This window comes from Pseudonaja textilis, chromosome 1 (genome assembly GCF_049901715.1).
Source record: "Pseudonaja textilis isolate UNSWEBS1 chromosome 1, rPseTex1.2, whole genome shotgun sequence".
Classification (NCBI taxonomy): Eukaryota; Metazoa; Chordata; class Lepidosauria; order Squamata; family Elapidae; genus Pseudonaja; species Pseudonaja textilis.
In genome coordinates, this window is record NC_141990.1 from 46155652 (window position 1) to 46170934 (window position 15283).

Genomic DNA, 15283 nt, shown 5'->3' on the forward strand with positions numbered 1-15283 from the left:
ATGGAATCACATCACCCCAGAACACTGCAAGCGTCATAAATATGAGTCAGTTACCAAGCACCTGAATTTTGATCATGTGACTGGGGATGCTGCAATGGTCATAGGTGTGAAAAGCGGTCATGTCACTTTTTTCAGTGCCATTATAACTTTGAACTGTCATTAAATGAACTGTTGTAACCCTAGAGCTACCTGTACTGACATTTTTGTAAAAATTGCCAAATTTTATTTTATTTTATTGTTTATATCTCATATCTCTAAACCACCCATCTCCCTCAGAGAAAATAATGAAAAGAAATGAATAAGAAAATAATGTAAAGTCTATTGAGATATCAAGGATTAATTGCTTGCTAACTAGGAACAAGTAACACATCCCAGGTGTTGTCCTTACTTGGACTGGGCAGAAAAATTGGCTGCAGCAAAAATGGCAGCTTCAACTTCAACATTGTCATGAGAGTCGAGGCTTTGGCGAATACTGTGATGTGCGTTCTTCCTCTCGGGGATAATGGAAGCCATACTGCCTAGCATCCTGGAGAATAAAACAGAAGAATTCAGTATAAAACCTTCATAATAATAAGCAATGCTGGGGAAAAGTATTTTTCTTAATCCTATCTTAATTTTAATGTTAATTTTTATATCTTGCTTTATTTATCAATTACATATTGCACACTGGCCAGAGCACTTCTTTGAGGGAGATGGGTAGTTTAGAATGAATGAATGAATGAATGAATGGGCAGCCTCTGGGCGCCTTCCTTGATAAACAGGCATACCTTAATGTGATTGCTCGAGCAACTGGATCATTGCTATGAATAACTGAGAATATTTTTTTCACAAATTCATCCACGTTCAGGATCTTTTCCAAGTGCTTCTCACTTTGCTGGGTCATTTTCAGAATACACAGCCTCAGGAAGTTGTTACTGTTTCAAAAAATATATTTAACGTGTTTAATTGATTATAATTGTACTGATCAGTTCCAAACTATTAGCAAACATAAAGAGTGTACATCAAATAAAAGTTTCAGAATTAAATATATTTAAAAATAGTCAAAATTGCAAATCTTGCCAATTACACCACTCATAATTTTATGAAAAATACAAGACTTAAAATGAAGAATCTTCCAGCAATCCCAATTCCAAAGCAGCTAAGAAAAGATCACCACGGGTTAAATAGAAAACAATGCAGTTACTAGAGTACTAAAATTAAGAAAGAAAAAACATTCACTCACCCAACTCTGAAAAATTCAGCTAGCTTTAAAAATGCTGAATTAATTAAAATTGGGAATGGATATTTCTGAAAGAGTCTTGGAAAACGGACAGCAGCCTCACACTGTTCTCCCAACTTTCCAGATCGAAGACCTATGACAAATAATAACACAGCACAGCAAAAATATTTGTCTAAGAGACAATATATATGACTTGAGCATGGACTAAAATTATAAAGGAATACATTCAATTCATTTATTTTTAAAATTCTACACAATGCAGTTCATTCACTTGAACAAGCCTGCATAGGACACAATTTTCAGCCCCATCTCCACTGAAGAAGTCCTATGGGAGAAAGTAATACATCAGAAAGACCCTTCCCCTGCTCCTAGAGAGGGCTAGAAATAAAAATCCGGTGTTTCTCCAGCTGCTCCCAACTGGATTTCTGTCATGATGCAGAAAGAATTCAGATAACAAAGTTGCCTCTTATGCCACTGTGTAGTTGTACCGCTGTGATCACTTTATTCTAGTTGGTGCGCTTGTATATTGTTGTTTGGTTTACTTTTTACTCTGCTAGTGTATTCATATTTATTAATAGTGCTAGTGTTAATATTGGTTCTGGATTTTAGTCCAGCACAGGAGCATCTACAGGGAGAGTGAAAACCTGAAGGTCAAAATCTACATAACTACAAATCACCGCATATCAAATGATGGCGCAATCAATGGCATGCCTGGCACCTTGCATATTTTGACACACACACCCTTCCCTAAGTTTATGTTGCTACTCCAGTGCATCCTGGGTATGAGAACGAGAGGGAGATGGAGAGAAAAAGAAAGAAAGAAATTAGATTAAATGCTCCTAATGAAATGATTTCTGATAGTAGTTGGATAAGCATTGACCACATATGGAAGCCTTGGGCTAGATATCTGAAAACTGATCTTTTTATTGTTTATACTTGTAATGAAGGAAAATCATTTATTTATACATTTTTTTCTTTTCTTTATTATATTATTTTTTCTTTCATCTTTTTTCTGCACTTCCTATTTTTCTTTTTCCTAGTTTGTATTAGCTTTTTAATGTAATGTTTAATAAATTATTTTAAAAAGAAAACTATCCAGTTTATATTCTGCTTTATTTTAAAGCTTGGGGCTTAAGAATTTTAAGAATGATGTTATACCTTTAAAGAAGCAGCTCATAAACATAAAAAAAGAATATGAATCCATAATTCAATAACATAAATTTGAAGTGATTCAAATAACCTCTTAAACTGAGCAGTGATCTTTTCTGCTACTCTCCATGCTCAAAAAAACACTTAGCTCTTTCTATAAAGATAAATTCAAGTGTTTAGTCTTTAGCTCAAAGGTAAAAGAATGTATTAAATCTTTTCTATCCATGTAACCAAAGTACAGCTGGCAAGAAATGGTGTGATAAATTAACCATTGCATCCGAATTTATTTATGTAAAACATTTGCAAATTTCTCCCTTCCTTTTGCCACCTGCTACTCAAACAGGAACTGTAAATTTAGTATTGTAGTCAAATTTTGTCTTATACTCCCGTTGCAAAAGATGGGATGGAGTGTAAGCAGCTCCTGCGGTTAAATTTTTTTTTGTCTTTGGGACAAGACAGCACTTGCTTAATTGTATCCAAGAACAGATAATGCATTTCAAGTTATGTATTCAGAGGCCCAATCTGGGATTTAATCTAAATTCCTTCACTGCGGGGGGGGGGGGATGACTTGACTAAATAAGCTCATGCTGTTCTATGGTAAAACAGACGTGACTTAATCGCACTTGCACCACACAGGATATTCGTTGGCTGAGATAATTAGATAACTCGGGACGATCAGTTTAGAAAAACTGGGAATTGCCTTGGATGGGAATTGCAACGGTGGAGAACGCTAAGGCGCGGGAACTGACAGAGAAGCTCGTGGCATCTTAAAATGCACGATAAAACTGGTAATCTTAAGAAATCCCAAGGCTTCCGCTCCAACCAAAAGCAACTCCGTCCTCCTGCAAAACTGGCCCAATACATAGATTGCATTTAAAGCAACACGAGGAGGCGGGACTTCCTTTATAAAGTGCACGCATGCGCACATGTTGCCACGGGACACTCCATCCCCCCCCCCCCCCATTTGACTTACCTTTATCCAGTTCCATGAGTGCGGCATTGGCGTCCAATTCCTGCTCCCCATAGCCGGCATCGGCGAGGAAGGATTTGGAAACGGAAGCCATTCCCCGTTATATAAGGACTTTCTGAAAGGAATTGTGGAATGGCGCTTTATTTTGCTTTACACAGACATGAAAACAAAGTCTTAGTGCTCTCTCTTTTCCGTTTCAAGCAGTAATTATCTGCGCTTGTGCAGAACCCCCAGGTTTAGGCACCTGCGCAGTCGCGCCCCTTGCTAGCACGCGGATTATTACCCTTTCCGGAAGATCGGCTATCGCACGAGCAGGAGGTGGGAAAATTGTTACGCATGCGCAATTCAAAAAAACCCCGGTTGGTTTATAAAAACTAATGTCTCGGTATAAGGGCGGGGTGGGCTCTTGCGGTGGGAGAGGAGAAGCCAATGGAAAAGAGGAGGCGTGGCTTCTTGCCGTCAGGGTAGCCAATAGCTGTAGAAAAATGTCTTTGGCGCGGACTTCGGGTTGGCGGGAGAACTTGTGGAGAAGCTGTTCTTTTTTCCGCGGGCTCAGCGCGCTGGGAGAATAGAGCGTCAGGCTGCCGGCGTTGTTGTGATGCTGTGTCGTTCGTTAGTCCGTCGTTGCCAGGACGGACCGCAGGGTAAGTGTTGGGAAGCCCCTCGTTCCTGATAAGAGCCAGTTTGGTATAAGCGGTTTATAAACCAGGAGACTCCGAATTCCAAGCCGCCCTTAGGCTGAAAACCAGCTGGATAAATTTGGCTCGGCCACTCTCAGCCCAACTCACCTCACAGGATTGTTCTGGCGAAAATAGGAAGGAATATCAGGGTATGCTCTCTGCCTTGAGTTAGAAGACTGGGGGGATCAAAATATAATAACCCTTATTGCTGCTCCACTGGTCTTTTAAGCTCAGCTTTCTTTTTAACTCTTATACTTCCTCGAGGGAATGAGGGAGGCATGCCTGCTCTTCCCTGTTCTCTTTTCCCCTTATGGTCATTCTGGCATAAATAGAAAATCCTTTATCCGTTAATCATACATTTGTCAATTAAGTTTGTATAGCTGCCCATTTCACCAAAAATGACTTTGGGCAGTCAGGACAACACAGCTAAATGGCTCAACTCACAAGCCCCAACCGGCCCCATTGAAATGAAGATAAATAGTAGGCAGAAGTATGTTGATGTCTCAATCCGGATACTGTATATTGTAGACCTTATAATATAAAGCACTTAAAAAAATACAATACTTAGAGGGGCGGGTGAGGTGGATCAGAGAAACATGCTGTTCAGCAAAACCCATGTTTGAACAGTGGGAGAGATAACTTGGCCTATTGGGTGCTACATAAACTAGCATTTCCATAGGACCTGATCAATGGAGACTGAGGACGAGAGAACTAGGTAGTCAGTATACTTTGAAGGCACAGGTAGTTTAGGAGACACATTGAGGGAGAATATAATGTCAAGCAGTGTTTAATGGTGATACATGAAGAAAACTTATAAACCTGATTGCAGAATTCTTGTCAGCTTTTCACATATTGCTTTAAAAAATGCCCTTTGGAATACATTTCAAGCCCCACCTTCCCAAAAGATGTAAATACCTGGCTATTCCTGCAAGTCTTGGGGTTGTACGAAGTTGAAGTTCAGGAAAGCTCTACATCAGGGCTGTCAAACTCACGGCCAGATGCTTCACTTGCTGCGCATGCCCTGTTTAGCAAGGCGGGGAAGTCCCAATACGTTGTGTGATGATACAAGTTTGACACCCCTACTCTACATTTATTTCTACATGTGGATATGTGGTGTTTGGGGAAGTTCTTTGCTGGTGTTTCTGCGTATTACTAATTCATTGTTTTATTACTGCCAGTAAAAAAAAATTAAAATAAAATAAACTTATCTGTCTTATGAACTTTCTTTTTTGATAGGTTTGGCACCAAGATTTTCCTTACACCATCTATTAGGGAAGTATCAGTGTATTAAGGAAGATGACCATCATTCCTATGGAGAAATGGAAATTCCAGTTCCTCCTTTTGGCTGTAGCTTTTCAACAGGTAAAGTAATGCCTCATCTGTAAGGTTTGTCATTATGTTGGTTTAAAGGTAGACTTTTCTAATGTGGTGATATCTAATTTTATTTTTTGTGTGTACTATAATACAAACCCATCATGGTCAATGGAAAAGTAAAAATCTGATTTGTAGTCCAAGCAAACTGGCATATACTAGACTGTGAAAGATTCCCTAGCCAAAAGGATGAAACAACATGCTGGACAACTTTTGGTAACGTTTGGTAAATTATGTAGAGTCAATTACTTTCTGAGTGGAAAACATCCTACACTTTTCCTTGCAATACAGAAGTGGTTTGCCATTATATTTTCCTAGGATGCTTTTTATTTTTCAGCTATCCATAAATATGTATTTCCATGACAAAATGAAAAAAATATACACTATCCACCATCAAATTTGCTTTTGCTCAGCCATTTTCCAAATTCAACAAAGGTAGGAAAGTAAGTAATCTTGGAAAAGTAAAGCAATTAATGCATAAAGAAATAGACTATCCAATCCATTTCTCTTTTGAAAGCAGCTGTCAGAAGGATGTAGAGAAAGAGAACTTGTTTATGTTCATTAGGTGAATTCCCCTTGCCTAGTTATAGCCAGCCTTTCAAAATAGTTTCTTAATTATTACATTAAACTTTCAGAGTAGCTGGTTTGTCTATTCTGAGCAGTGGTGGAATTCAACCGGTGTTACTACTGGTTCAGTGACTACATTTTGCGCGCATGCATGTAAAAAAAACTTTAGCTGTGCTGCCCGGACAGCTGAAAAGCACTGTGCGCAGGTGCGCAGCATTTGGAAAGCCTCTTTTTTCCTGCTTTTTCAACCTCAGCTGTGTCGCGCAAAGCAGGTGAGGTTGAAAAAGCAGGAAAGGACAGGTAAGAGCCCGGGCGGGCAGGTGGGCCAAACAGCAGCAAACACAGAACTGGTTCAGTGTCTGCTGCTCTGCAGAGCTACTGGCTCTATAGAGCCGAGCAGAACCAGTAGCATCCCACCCCTGATTCTGAAAAGGAAAAAGTTGGTATTTACAAGAATACTTATTTTGTGTTTTGTATGATTAACACTTAGAATATATGACAGTAATTTTCTGATGCAGAAAAATTGTATACTATTAAAAAGCATACAAAAGGTTTTAAAATAAAAATATTACATTATTTTTCAGCTCCAGATGTGCAATATATACTTGGTGTTGCCAATGAAGAGGGATTTGTTAGGCTGTATGATACCCGTACACAATTGAGCGACAGAAAAATCGTTAAAGGTAAAAAAAAAGGCTTGTATTTGGACCATATAAATTGGATAATTTGATAAAAGTAGTAGCCTGTAGAGGGTATTTTTTAATACTGTATTTAGATTGTAGTACTGTTCTTTGTAAATTTGATGACAGTAATAGTCTTCATTTTTCATATGTGGATTTTTTTTATTACAAGGAATTTGGTTTATTTAGATCTAATACTTTACTTTCATTTCAGAATGGCAAGCTCATTTAAATGCTGTGTTTGATCTTGCATGGACGCCCTATGAACACAAAATTGTGAGTACTGTAAATCACAACTGTTTGTTTTATTACATGGATACCACTCAATCTTGGGTTATGTTATTCCCTCTAATTGTTTCTGTTACTTGCAATACATTATTATGCTTTTTCTGGCTTCATATTCCAGCAAGATCATTAGTAGACTTAGTAATATAGTATAGCTTGGAAGATAAAAGATATGACAGAATCTAGGCCAAGGGTCTTCAAGCTTCACAGCTTTAAGACTTGTGGACAACTCCAGAATTCTTCCTCCAGTTATGTTAGCTCAGGAATTCTGGGAGTTGAAGTCCACAAGTCTTAAACTTGCCGAGTTTGAAGACCCTCAGTCTAGGCCATGCATCATGAAATATAGAAAGGTTTGGTTTTAGCTCAGGACATATTGAAATATCTATGTTCTCTGGGTTCCATTGGAACAAAACACTAAATACCTTGTGTTTTCTTAATTCAACACAACAAAACATGATCGGAAACTATGGGGAACTTAAAACTAGCTGCTGGTTTGCTTTTTATGGACGTTCATAAAAGCAGTAAATGGATGTTACATGCTGAAAAAAGTTAAGATAATTAAAAAAAAACCTTTGATATTTGGAATTGCTACCAAGCTATCCGTTCACCGTTGCCTCTGGCTTGGTAAAATATTACATTATGTGAATTTAAACTAGATGTTTGTTGTTTTTGATGCAAAAGGCAGAGCTAAAACTAGCAGTTCATTCAGTATAGCAGTGAATTAGACTTCATTGAAAGTTTATCAGTTTTCTTTCACTTTAATGAGAGAAACGGGCTATGAACTGCCTGATAATCTGTGATGTTACAGTTGGATCTTGCATTCTAGACCTGTTTTAAAAATGGGATTCAACAATATAATCCTTCTGAATTTGATTTTTTAATGTATTTGTGTCTGGCACATCTGTTATTGGGAAGCGTTATTTATATTTTAATCTACATGTAGTCCTGAACAGTTCATTTAGTGATCGTTCAAACCTACACAGCACTGAAAAAAGTGATTTACGACTGTTTTTCACACAACTATTATAACATCCCCATGGTAATGTGATCAAAATTCAGATACTTGCCAACTGACTCATATTTATGATGGTTGCTGTGTCCCATGGTCATGTGGTCACCCTTTGCAAAGTTCTGACAAAACAAAGTCAATGGGGAAGACACATTCACTTAACTGTGATGTTAATTTAAGAACTGCAGTGATTCACTTAACTGTGGCAGGAAAGGTGAGGCACAACTTATTTAACATCTGTCTCAGCAATATAAATTTTGGGCTCAATTGTGGTCGTAAATTCAGGACCACCTGTACATCTCTTATACTTTGTATATCTATACTTTGTATACCTAGTATATGTACATGTCTTACATGTATTTAACCATCTATGTACCTGATACTTTCCCCTAAACTTGCAGGAGTTTATTTTTGAGCAAATATACATAATATTGAATTAACACTTCATTTCATATATCTTAAGGTTACTGCTTCAGGGGATCAAACTGCAAAAGTGTGGGATATAAAGACTGGTGAACTCTTGGGAGTGTGCAAAGGACATCAGTGCAGTCTCAAATCAGTTGCTTTTTCTAAATTTGAAAAAGGTAAATATTGCAAAATAAATTTGAAAAAGATGAATATTCTGTTCTTTAATAGATTTGGGGGGGGCAAATTACTGTAAAAACTATGGAGCATAGGAATTTGGGAGTTATATGGAAAACAATACTATTACAGTGCCATCGTTACGGCAATGTTCATAGTTTATAAATTGTAAAGTATGCTGCTATCATGTTCTTAGAGGAACTAGCAAGGATAATTAAGATAGAAATCTCAGTCTAATACTCCATCATTATGTTTACAAAAGCAATCATTTCTCAAAGATATTTTTTTGAAAAACTTAAGATAGAATTGAAAAATCTCTCAAAAATTGCAAAGGAATATAATCATACTACTTTGAAAGAATACAACAGAACATCTGCGTTTATAAATACAAAATATATTTAGTGCTTGAAATAGTATTTAGAGTAATTAAGAGTTTCAAGCCATTTAGCAAGAAAAATCCAGTTGTTTATTAGGAGCACCATGTTGGCACTACCAAGGTGAAGCGCCTTGCCTCTGACCTTGTTTCCCCCTCCCTCCAGAGTTTGTGATCAGTCACATTCCCCAATGAAGCAGTTTTGCAGGTTGTAGAAATTACTCCCCCCAGCCTTGCGGGTTTCTTTGGAGATGGCCTTGGCTTTGCCCAGGTAGGCTGTATCTTGTTTTGACTGAGGTGTGAATTCCTTGGTGTAGCTGCAACGTGCAATTCCCATTCCCCTGCCTATGGCAACTCGGGAGCACGTCAGGAAAGCTTCGCGAGTTGACAACAGGCTGACTGCTCACTACCAGAGGCTCGATCCTCACTGGTTCAGGGTTGACTCAGCCTTCCATCCTTCTGAGGTCGGTAAAATAAGAACACAGTTATCAGGGGATTCAAGAAGGCAAGGTCTGAATAGATCGGCTGTTAGTGGAGTGTGAGTGCCTTCCACGAAGTAAGGCTAAGGTAGCAAATGGGCTCTGGCCTGTGAGCATACTAAGGCTAAAGTAAATTTCTATGGACTTCTATTAGTCCAATTAGGGGTATCAAACTCAGGTTGTCATGGTGATATTACGTGACATCAGGACTTTTTTTCCCTTTGCTAAACTGGGTGTGGGCATGGCCAGCATGTGATGCATCCGGCCCATGGGCCGGGAGTTTGACAGCTCTGGTCCAAGGAATGCATTTGAGGAATTACTAAATTAGGTTTAATCAACATGATCTGTTTTCTTAGTGAAGTACTCTAATTTTGTATTTTATAGCTGTGTTCTGTACTGGAGGAAGGGATGGAAATATCATGATCTGGGACACTCGATGCAGTAAGAAAGGTATGTGATGTGTCTGTTTATTCTCTTGAATCATTGCAATGGTATTATAAGATGGCAGTGACCACTAGATTATCTCCTGAGTTTTGTGGATATGAACCTGGAGTTCCTTGTGCTTTCCGTTACATAATACATATTAATAAAATAAGATATTCAGCTTTTATAAAGTTGAATGAATTTACAGTATGATTGTGGGTCATTTACCATATACGAAAAAGCCAGAAAGGAAGGCCTTTTAAATGTTTCCTGAACCTGTTTTACAGATGGATTTTACAGACAAGTTAAACAAATAAGTGGTGCCCACAACATCATGGATAAAACACCATCCAAACTGAGGAAGAAAAAACAGAATGTGAAAGGACTTGCACCCTCAGTGGTAAGAATCTGGGATTTTAAGGCCATATTTTGTCATGTTCTGTCTTGGCAGCTGTACTAGCTTGAAATTATTAGGGAGATGGTTGCAATTAAGGAAAACAACTGAATTAATTACATTGATTTATGTCAGGGATGTCAAACTCATGGCCCACAGGCTAGATGCATCATGTACTGGCCATGCCCATGCCTGGTTTAGCGAAGGAGAAAAAGTCCAGATAGGTCATGTGATGCCACCCTGATGACATAAGTTTGATACCCCTGATTTATGTGAACCTCTACTAATATCTAGCATGAACCTGGCCTATTTTTTAAAACAAATATAATATTTCCTATGCATTCTTCTGGAAAAAAAAAATTCCTACATTGGGAAACTTCCTGTTCTGACTGGCACTGTATTCTGGATTCTTAAGCAGAAGTATTTTAACTCTTAAGGTTTGAAGCAGATCTCTACTGCAGATGAAACTTACAGGAAAATAATAAGCTGCCTTAAAACTGAGTTAGAGCTTTGGTTAATTCTACCATATCTGGGCTACAAAAATATAGATATCAGAAAGCACCTGTCATTATTTATGTTTCAGATTCAATAGTCTCTATGGAGATGGAGTCATCAAGGTCATGGTTGTCCCAAAAGTGCTTTTCTTTCAAAAGGCAACTGGACTTTCTTGTTTTGCTTGAAGACATTTATTCTTCATTCTCCACTATTCAGTCAGAATTGAAGAAGCTTTTGGATGAGGAGCAAAATGTCTTCAAAACAAAGTCCAGTTGCCTTTTGAAAGAAACATGAGCATGGGCCACCCACACCTAGCTATTCCATATGTAAAACTGCCAATCCCATGATATTCCTATAATGGTTCCATTGAGTCAGGATTTTAGGAAGTTTGTGTAGATATTTCAGAAGATAATTTTCTAGTGACTTTGTCCATGTAAAGAATTTTCTCTGCTATAGCAAGACTTTGTTTATAGTTATTGTACCATTAAAGTAGTCATCTTCTCTCCCCTTTCCACCATCCTTCAGGCTTGGTATTATCACATACTTGTAACTGAAATCAGACGTGTGCTATATCCATTGTATACTCATTTGAAATTGTGGATTCTGAGCACCCAATTTTGAATGCATGCTGCACCTGAAAGCTACCACTGGTCTAGAATGCAATGGTATGATAGATCCATGTTGTTGTTCTGTGAGCTGTACTATACACTAGTCAGCTTCCAGGTGCAATTCACTGGTCATCACCTGTAAAGCCATTCATGACATAGGGCAAGTCATTTGTGGAACTCCCTGTTTGTAATTGAACAATTCCCGGTGGCATCTGTAATGCTTCCATGTTTTATTTTCCCCATAATAGCTATTAGTGAGGTAGTGTCAAGACTGACTCCCGCCCCAGCCACCACCCCACTGGGGAGGCAGGCACTGGCACAAGCAGCCCCAGCGGCAGCTAGTATCCCCATTCAGGCACCCCCTACCAGCAGTCAGGTTGCCGCCTGGATGCATCTTAGTGCAAGACTGACTGCCATCTCCCCTAGCAGTCTAGTTCGATGGGGGAACCTGACAATTTGGCTTCCTCCCTGATCCATGTCTGGAACTACATGAAGTGCTATGGAGCAATGTACCGAATAAGCCTGCCTTGGTCAATGCCATTGCATCAAACCTGGATTGGGATGCAGCGGGATGGCCGGTGTCTGTCCACAACAAGGGGGCTCTGCAAGAGTTTGGATGCTTTCATGTAGATGTTGTGAGACAGATTTGAAGACCCCACAGCAGCCTAGGGTGCAGAAAATTGTATCCGCTCCCTGCGGCAGAGTAAGTTGGCTGGTGGCATCCAAGATTTTGTAGCCTGGAAGTTCTCGAGAAAGATTGGTCTGAGCATATGCTGGTCTACCAATTCTGGGAGGGGCTGAAGAAGCATCTGTATCACAACTGCCTACCCTGGGGTGATGCTCCATAATTTTTAAGCATGTACCAGTTAGCGATGAATGTGGAGTTTGGCCTGATGCACATTGTGCATGAGAACCGATCCCACCGAATGCCCAAGAGACGCCCAGTGCCATGTGGAGGTAGAGGGGGTGCAGCCCCTACCATGGGGGAGAAGCCCCGCAGGAGCCCAGGAATGTGTTTCCTATGTGCCATACCAGCATCTGCACTGTGAGCCCCGGTCCAACCAAACCTGAATAAACCACCCCAAAGCCAAAGGAGAAAACATGGATGGCTCAACAGGTTGCAAAGTCTCTCCCCAATTCAGCAAAAGGGAGGGAACTCTGATCCATGGAAAATCTGGCTAGGTCTTCTATGAAAGCTTCAGCGAATGGGAAGATGACCTGATGGTAAGTGGCACTATCATCCTTATGATGGCCTGGGTGGAGATTTTGGTGGACTTGCACTCAGTGCCTAATTAGCCTTCAGACAGTGAAGTAACAAGGATAGAGGCTGAATAAGTTAAGGTGGCCCATGGGGTTCTCCCAATTAGCTGGCTCATGGGAGGGGCACCAGCAACTTGCCTAAAGGAGCCAGTGAGCCTCAGGGCTGGGATTCAGTAGAGGCTATTTTATTGTGGCTCCTGGAATGACCAAGACCATGGTCCTAGGACTAGCCTGGTTGAAGAAACGGAATCCATCAGTAGATTGGAACAGCAACAAGTGGCGAATGAGGAAGAAAGTGGCTAGCCAGCAGGAGCCAATGAAAAGCCTTGAACGCCAGGCACAAGCTGGCAGTTAGGGAAGTGAAAGTGGAGTCGGGGAGGAGTTAGGGCCACTCGTTCCCTTTGAGTTCTGTGACCTAGCAAAGGTGTTCAGTGAAAAGGAATCAGACATGCTCCCTCCCACAACATTCCTATTGAAATCTTGCTAGGGCTCTGCCCCCTTAAGGACGCCCAGAGCGGATGGCACATTGTGGTCGGCTGGTTCTCATAACAAAATGAACAGAAGTGATTGTTGGATGTAATGTGGGTGGCCTTTGGGGAAAGGGCGGATGAACTATGCATGCGTTTGTGCAGAAAGCCCAGAGCTGGTTTCACCTCTGTGCCAATGTGGATTTATTCAATAAAGTTTATACTCTTGGAAAAATAATGTCTGAGGAGTTAATTTTTCTGGATTTGCCAACTGGACAGTTGACAGGTAGGTTAGATGGAAAGATCTCTGCAACATCCGTCATGCTTTGAGTTTCCTATATGAAATAGTTCCATTTACAGGACTCAGCTTCTCTGTTAAATAGCATGTCCCATGAGATTCAAATAGTCCTAATCCTATTGGCCTTTCTTAAGATATTGAAAATGTAGTTTTCTCTTCAGGGCCCTGAACTAGGGTGTAGGATGAGCCTGTTTACAATGGGAATATGATTGTGTTAGCCTCATGCTCTGTGCTCTTTGTTTTTATTTGTTTGTTGGGGTTTTTTTCTCTCACAGCCCAGAATCCCAATGTGCAAGTGGTGGGTAAATAAATTGATTAAATACATTTTTCTTCACTACTATAAATATTAGGCAGTTTCTTAGTTATGTTATGGCTTACCTTTGGAAGGTAGGCTTAGAAATAAATGCACTAGCTACATCATACAACCTACCTCCCAAGGAATGACTTAGGGAACTTTAGAAAAATTGAATTATTCTAGTTAAGTTGCATTCTGCATCCAGATAAGCATGGATGACATTAAATCTTGAGAAATTAGTTTTAATAATTTGTAAAGCATAAAATCTAATCTCAATTACGCTGACTTAGACATCAATATATCTGTATTCAGTGGGACTCAGTGGATAAATGTGAAGACTGTGGTAATTAGGTTTCCCTTTGTGTGCTTTTCTTTAGGAACAATTGTATCAATTGTTGAGATAGAGCCACAGTTTTTGAAACATCAATAAATAATTACCAACTGGGTCAAATGGGAAACTGTTTATAGGAGATGTAGAAATCAGTACTGAAATTAAGTTTGTTATAATATTAGCCTGTTGAGAAATGACTTCTCTTCCCATTTCTCTTCTTAGGATTTTCAGCAGAGTGTAACAGTGGTACTACTTCAAGATGAACATACCTTAATCTCAGCAGGGGCTGTTGATGGGTAACTTCTATTTCTTCTATTTCCTTTTACTTCTATTTCCAACAATTTTTTTAAAATTCTTTTGAGAAGCTTTTCTCATTTTGGACTGTTTGCTCATGTGAACATTCCTGTAATGAAACTTCATTGAAACTGCATAAAATGCCTCTTACGTGGGGAACAAGGACTTTCTGGGGAGAAAAAACCCCAGCATATTTTCTTATTTAGTTATGTCAATATAAGCCAAGCCATTTGTCAAATGAGTATCCATCCTACATCTGAATCATAGTAGAACTTGGTGAAACACACCCTCCCACATTGTATAGGCTTGAAAGGTATGACGTAGCTGCTGTCTCTCTTAACAATTAAATAAATTAAGAAAATAATGTTGCAATCTTTGGGTACTGTCAATTCTTGAAAGGTGATATCCGGTTAGTAGTAACAAATAATCTTTAATATATTTGTATTGTACATTTAAATCCCTTCAAGGCTGAGTTATATCAGCAGGTGTTATTGTACTAACATAGGCCATTAGGCAGGGTCACATTGCCCCATAAAATGTGATATGTGCCTTGAGGTTGTTCTTCCTCGATCCACAGCTGCTTTTAAATAGCAAGTGAAGGCCATTATTGTGGCACCTTTGCCCAGCTTTAACTGATGCATGAGTTGTAGCCCTCCTTCAATCAGGTTACACTGACTTTGATAATTGACACTTTGATGATTACCTGCCAGGAGTACTGTAATGCACACAGTTGCGGGGTGGGGAGTTTTGTAAATGACCTGGAAGCTACAATTTGTCTACAATGTGTAAGCATTCTTTATACACAATTGTTATATCAACTGTTGAGATAGAGCCACAGTTATTGATAGAAACTGATCAGTTTCTTGCAAGGTAACTCCTGTTGCTGCACTGACCATCACTAAACCTCTGGGCTCAGTGCAGACTGCTGGTAATCTCCTATAAAAGCAATGTGTAATGTAGCACAGGGCTGCATCAGACATTGCTTAATCAGAATTGAGTTGCGCATTTGGGAAGAACATCTTGGGAAGTAACTGTTAATTCTACTTTTGAAGTT

General features: G+C 39.4%; 2 protein-coding genes across 2 annotated transcripts in view; one reads left to right on the forward strand and one right to left on the reverse strand.

The window, feature by feature from the left end:
* Positions 1–3591, reverse strand: part of INTS7 (integrator complex subunit 7) — a 41468-nt gene extending 37877 nt beyond the window's left edge. Inside the window, exons 1-4 of the mRNA XM_026695788.2 lie at positions 3342–3591; positions 1223–1352; positions 768–914; positions 389–526 (exon numbers count right to left, since the gene is read on the reverse strand). Of these exons, the coding sequence (XP_026551573.1) occupies positions 389–526; positions 768–914; positions 1223–1352; positions 3342–3432 (506 nt within the window). The 5' untranslated portion in view covers positions 3433–3591. The remainder of the gene's footprint in view (positions 1–388; positions 527–767; positions 915–1222; positions 1353–3341) is intronic.
* Positions 3592–3674: 83 nt separating this feature from the next.
* Positions 3675–15283, forward strand: part of DTL (denticleless E3 ubiquitin protein ligase adapter) — a 28904-nt gene continuing 17295 nt past the window's right edge. Inside the window, exons 1-8 of the mRNA XM_026695418.2 lie at positions 3675–3982; positions 5255–5380; positions 6541–6639; positions 6851–6912; positions 8394–8514; positions 9749–9814; positions 10075–10187; positions 14158–14231. Coding sequence (XP_026551203.2) covers positions 3937–3982; positions 5255–5380; positions 6541–6639; positions 6851–6912; positions 8394–8514; positions 9749–9814; positions 10075–10187; positions 14158–14231 — 707 coding nt within the window. The 5' untranslated portion in view covers positions 3675–3936. The remainder of the gene's footprint in view (positions 3983–5254; positions 5381–6540; positions 6640–6850; positions 6913–8393; positions 8515–9748; positions 9815–10074; positions 10188–14157; positions 14232–15283) is intronic.